The 6,368-nt window shown below is 34.1% G+C and overlaps 1 protein-coding gene across 1 annotated transcript; it reads left to right on the top strand.

Moving 5' to 3' along the window:
• The first annotated feature begins 2,965 nt into the window (after positions 1 to 2,965).
• Positions 2,966 to 5,176, top strand: LOC122814229 (paramyosin-like). The gene has a single exon (XM_044086831.1). The coding sequence runs from the start codon at positions 2,966 to 2,968 to the stop codon at positions 5,174 to 5,176; it is 2,211 nt and encodes a 736-aa protein (XP_043942766.1).
• The last annotated feature ends 1,192 nt before the right edge of the window (positions 5,177 to 6,368 follow it).

The following is a 6,368-nucleotide window of genomic DNA, read 5'->3' as shown; positions in this document are numbered from 1 at the left end:
TCATAAATAACCTTTACACATCTTCCCATCAAAGCTCCTTAATACAATATGCTGATGACTCTACCCTCATCTCCTCCTCTAATAACATAACACTTTATGCAAATAACCCAAACTGCCTTCTCCTCCATCAAATCCTGGCTCAGCAATGCACAACTATTACTCAAGCCCAATAAAACAAAACTCCTCCTTTTTATACCTAGGCCACTCTCAACTGACTTTAAGATAAATTCTCTAAATAATACAGAAATTGAAGTGGTTTCACATTCCAAATTATTAGGAGCAACAATAGACAATAAACTTACCTTTGACCTACATATACACAATGCTATAAAAAAAACACACTACAAACTAGGGATGCTCTATCGGCACACAAACTTTATGGATATGGTCACCAAAACAGGATTGGCCACAAGCAACCTGCTTCCCTCTTTACCTTATGGTGCCCCCATTCTAACCAATCTTCAGAATACACTAAAAAGTAAGCTTGAATCCTGCTACAATAAAATTGCTAAATTTGCAATAGGCTCATCTGATTACAAACACCACAGCACTGCTCTTACTGCACTTAACTGGCTTGAATTCCCACATCATCTAAACTACCTTCAACTAACAATCACTCACAAGATTAAATATAAACCTGAAAACTGTCCTGCTTTAAATTCAATTCTCCAAAGCTACATACCTACCAGGGCTCTCCGTTCTGCAGATAAGCAGCTACTAACTCTATACAAACCAAACAAAAACACTGGACAATGTCTATATTCCTATTATGTTCTAAACATAATGCTTTATCTTTGGATATCAGGACTATATCAAGCCTCAAGAAATTTAAGTTCAAACTAAAAGATTTCCTTTTCAAGTCATGTATCTGCCCCCATTCCAAATCTAGCTAGTTCTCACTTCCACTCCCCCCTCTTACATTCTCCTTTTTCTACCTCTATCTCTGTTGACTCCACCCCTATCCTTCACTTTTGCTACATCAGCTACCCTTCTCCCACTTTCTCCCCTCAAGCCCCTAGTCATCCACCTTTATCTCGACTCTAACACCCTTCTCTATTAATATTCCCCATCTTATACAACCCCCTCCACACTCCCCCATTCTCCTTCCTTAAACCCCTTCTATTCATCAGTCTTCATCTCTACTAACTCCCATCCCCCACTTTACTAAATACCCTTCTCCTATTTCCACTTCTTTAGTCACCTTCCTTTATCTTTACATTTAGTAATATTTACCTTCCTACTCGTCAAATACCTCCTTGTTGTACTATACCTTTCGAATAATCTTCCTACTCATCAAATACCTCCTTGTTGTACTATACCTTTGAATAATCTTCCTACTCGTCAAATACCTCCTTGTTGTACTATACCTTTCGAATAATCTTCCTACTCATCAAATACCTCCTTGTTGTACTATACCTTTCGAATAATCTTCCTACTCATCAAATACCTCCTTGTTGTACTATACCTTTCGAATAATCTTCCTACTCATCAAATACATTTCAAATAATCTTACTACTCTCAAATTCATTTACCACCCTTTGTTCAAATCTCATACTTCCCTCATGTTCCCCTTCTCTGCTTATCATTACCACACCTATCCCTGACTCTAACTTTTTCTTTTTCCATGAGAACTTTATAGAGACTATCTCAATATTACATTTATATAACCTTACCAACTATATATACAGCCTCTGTTTACTGTTAAAACATTTATTTTGTAATTCCTTAATGGTGCAACTATGCCTGTCATGAAAAATACACTACCTGTCATATCCTATTGAACTTTTTTGTAAAATGTATGCCTGCAACTACAGTTGTTAATGTTCTTTGTATAATACCTGCATCCAAGATACTCTTGTAAAGACTCTCACGTATAAATATTGGTATATGGCTTTTTTGGTTTCACCCGTATACCTGCTTTTGTTAATGGCTAGTGGGAAAATGTTTAATATTCTTTGTAAAATACCTGCAAGTTAGTTATGCTTGTAGTGTCTTTTATGCATAAATGTACATATACGGCTTTTTTGGTTTCACCCATATACTGGCTTTTGTTTTGCTCTTGTTGTTAATTTTATGCTAAATGTAATTTTTTCCACATCTTTTTATATTTTCTATATTAGAGCTTTTCTCTCTGGGCCTCCACGGAAAATGGGTTTGTTATCCAGTCGGACTTTATAGGTTACCAAATGTCAAATAAATAAATAAACAAATAAATAAATATGTGTTTTTTTTTAAGATATCTAAAAATTCATATGAATATACTTACAGCATATTGTGTTAATTAGTGTGCAACCGAAAAAGGAACTCTGCAAGAAGCAAGTATTTATGTTACAGTTAAAAAAGTCAAGTTATCCTACAAATAAATGTTCATCACATTGTTAAAATGCAGCTTCTTCCTGGTCAGAAGAGCTTTAAAGTTTCTGTGCCAGTATATTACATATCAAGAATCTGTGGACTCCCCCTTTTCTATTGATAGGTGCCCACCATTTACTTTTCACATTTTCAGGATGTGACAGGACAGTCAGGTGATGAAACACAGTAGACATTTTTTCTATATATGGGAAAATGGCTTTGATGTTTTTAGAATATTCCTTACATGTAATGTTACTGATAATGTGTGCCTATCCACAAAATGCTGATTTAGCATGTACTACAACATTTCTGACAAAATAACTTGGCATAATGCATATTTTATTTTGTATGGCACTAAACTGACAAACTTCAGCAAGTGACACACACACACTTGTCAAATCAAACTGCTCAATGTGAAGTTGTGAATAAAACATTTTAATTAGTTTGGGTGTATGTGTTATTTTATATAGTTTCCATTTATGTACACAAGTACTGTCTACTTTTAATTCACACTATATACAAGGGCATATTTAACCTCATGTTTTCTTTTGTTTCATTTTCCTACATTTTACAGAAATACCTTTTACAAAGATATTGTAAACTTTTGTTGGACATGGAAAAAATAAAACAAGAAAAGGAAGAAATATGTGCTTCTTTACATAGAGTTGTTGGTGAAAAACAGAATGACAATCAGATTTTGACTACAGAGAATGAGAAGTTGCAACATGATTGCAACAAGTTATTATTAGAAATTAAAGCTCTGAAAAGAAAAAATGAAAAGGCAAGCAAGTATGTACAAGAGCTACTGTTGTCACTGGCAGCCTTTAAAAATGAAAATGAAGACAGCAAGTCATGTTTGCAAACCATTGCTGGTGAAAAACACATTCTGATTGCCGAAAAGGATACCTTACAGCACACCAATTTTGAACTACTTTTATCACTAGAAACACTTAAAAGACAAAAAGGGGAACTGGAGAGGAAATTACAGATGACTACCAGTGATAAAGAAGCACTGATTATGGAAAAATATGATTTACAGAACAAAAACAGTGAACTATTGTTGGCACTGAAGTCATTTCAAAAAGAGAGAGAAGACATGAGGTCACATTTGCTTATGATCATTGATGAAAAGGAGAGCCTGCTCAAAGAAATGAATGATTTCCAAAATTTGAAACTGACATTGGAAATAATAACAAAAGAAGAACAAGAAATTAAAATACACTTGCAAAATATTATTACTGAAAAAGAAAAGATGATTGTGGAAAGGGATGATTTGCAGCAACATAACTGTGAGTTAATGTTAATGTCAGAAACATTTAAATCAGATAAAAAGAATATAAAGGCATCACCGCAGATGGTAACTGATGAAAAGCAAAATCTGCTTATAGAAAGAAATGACTTAGAACATATTACCAATGCCTTGCAGCTGGAACTACAAACAATTAAAAAAGACAAAGAAGAAATAAATGCGTGTTTGCAAATAGCTGTCAATGAAAACCAGGATTTGACCTCTGAAATAAATTATTTGAAACACAGTAACACTGAACTTCAATTAGCACTGGAAGCATTTAAAACAAAAACAGAGGAAATGATTGCATGTTTGGAGATTGCTGTCAAAGAAAACAAAAATTTGAAACACAGTAACACTGAACTCCAGTTAGCACTGGAAACATTTAAAACAAAGTCAGAAGAAATCAATGCATGTTTGGAGATGGCTGGCAATGAAAACCAGAATTTGAACATGGAAATATATGATTTGAACCACAGTAACACTGAACTCCAGTTAGCACTGGAAACATTTAAAATACAGAGAAAGGAAATTAATGCATGTTTGGAGATGGCTGTCAATGAAAACCAGAATTTGAGCATGGAAATATATGATTTGAACCACAGTAAAACTGAACTCCAGTTAGCACTGGAAACATTTAAAACAAAGTCAGAAGAAATCAATGCATGTTTGGAGATGGCTGTCAATGAAAACCAGAATTTGAACATGGAAATATATGATTTGAACCACAGTAAAACTGAACTCCAGTTAGCACTGGAAACATTTAAAATACAGAGAGAGGAAATTAATGCATGTTTGGAGATGGCTGTCAATGAAAACCAGAATTTGAGTATGGAAATATATGATTTGAACCACAGTAACACTGAACTCCAATTAGCACTGGAAACATTTAAAACAAAGTCAGAAGAAATGAATGCATGTTTAGAGATGGATATCAATGAAAACCAGAATTTGAGCATGGAAATATATGATTTGAAACACAGTAAAACTGAACTCCAGGTAGCACTGGAAACATTTAAAATACAGAGAGAGGAAATTAATGCATGTTTGGAGATGGCTGTCAATGAAAACCAGAATTTGAGCATGGAAATATATGATTTGAACCACAGTAACCCTGAACTCCAATTATCCCTGGAAACATTTAAAACAAAGACAGAGGAAATAAATGCATATGTGGAGAAGCTTGTTGCTGAGAAGGAGAATCTGATTACAGAAAGGGATGCTTTTCATCTTAGTAGAAGTGAGTTGTTTTTAAATTTAGATGCTCTTAAAAATGAAAAGGATAATATGGATATTCAACTGGATGACCGAGACCCTATAGATCTTAGAATGAGCCCAGAACGTGAGAATCTGCAATCGGTTAATAGTAAACAGTCAAGAGAAATAGATGCAGTTAATATGGAAAAGGATCAAATGAGCAATCATTTTCAAGTGGCTTGCAGTGAAAATCTGTGCAGCATCATGGACATTAAAGAACTTTTGTTTCTGTTTACTTTGTGTTTTATTTATTGGCTAACTGTCAACCGTCTAAGCTGAAGTTGCTCTTCTCAGGAATGACCTGGGAGCAGTGTATGGTGTAAATTAATATGTGAAGGGAGACTGAGGGGAATATGATAAATAATAACATATAAAATAAACAAATAAAAAACAAGCAATACTGGACAAAGTACATTACCAGATCACAGTTCAAATTTCTTGCACTAAACTGCAGATATAAATTACTAGCCTTCAGAATAACTATAGCACTACGGCAGACGAATTTCAAAAGTTAAAGATAATGGGTGTATTCAAAGTCGAGTCGTACCATCATAAAGCACTAATGAGCATGAGATGGTGTTTATAATCCTGTTCTAATGCATGTCATAAGATTATATGCATCAGAAAGAAACATTTTGCCAAAGCAATTCTTTTCAATCCATATGTAGCTCCATTTCCTATTGTTTTTAATTGGGTAGTTTTTTAACCAAATTTGATGTAGCTCAATGTTTTTTGAATCCATTTATTTGCATGTTTTAGTATGTCACACCAATATTGAAATTTAATTAGGTCTGTGAAAAACAGGCTATTATTGCTTTAAGAAGGTGTGTTACATATTGAGGCATATTTTTACTTTGGCGCCAAATTTAATTGAAAGTTTATTTAAAGGCTGACTTTTGTGTGTGTTTAAATATTCTTCTGAAGAAGTTTTACTATTCAGTAAGACGAAAAACGTTTTTAAAGTGTGTTTAAAGTTATTAAAGCGGGCGTTGTTGCATGAGCGTGTTATCCTGGTGCATTTTTTCGCAAGTTAGCCCATTATGTGCATCTAAGACGGAATTACAAACACTATTTGTCATTAGCACTACAAAACGGTGTTAGCCATCTCTGAATACCCCCTCCATGAAACACTCAAGGAATCTAATGATACACCACCTGTTCTACCCAACGTTGTAAAACAAACCCAGGTGAAACAAATGCTCAACACTTCTTTTTAAGAAAAAAAAATACTGCATTCTCAGAACATTTTTTTTTTCTGAGAAACAGACATTTTTAAAGGAGGAAGCAGACAGCAGAGAAATACTACATACAATTTTTGAAGAAGCAAAACTATCTAAGAAGTTAATGAATTTGACAGCAACTTCAGACCGGATGTGAGAATTCCTTAGGAAAGGGAAATCAAAGAACTTAAAATGCATTGTTTTTAATATGAAGCCCTTTTGAAAGCTATTTAGGATCACTGGATTCCAAA

This window comes from Protopterus annectens, chromosome 1.part1 (genome assembly GCF_019279795.1).
Source record: "Protopterus annectens isolate FY-2018-M chromosome 1.part1, PAN1.0, whole genome shotgun sequence".
Classification (NCBI taxonomy): Eukaryota; Metazoa; Chordata; order Ceratodontiformes; family Protopteridae; genus Protopterus; species Protopterus annectens.
The sequence above is the reverse complement of the archived record's forward strand: the minus strand, read 5'-3'. Positions and strand labels throughout refer to the sequence as shown.

What these genes read in the sequence shown, in the direction of transcription:
- LOC122814229 (XM_044086831.1), top strand. Translation starts at nt 2,966, where the DNA reads ATGGAAAAAATAAAACAAGAAAAGGAAGAAATATGTGCTTCTTTACAT.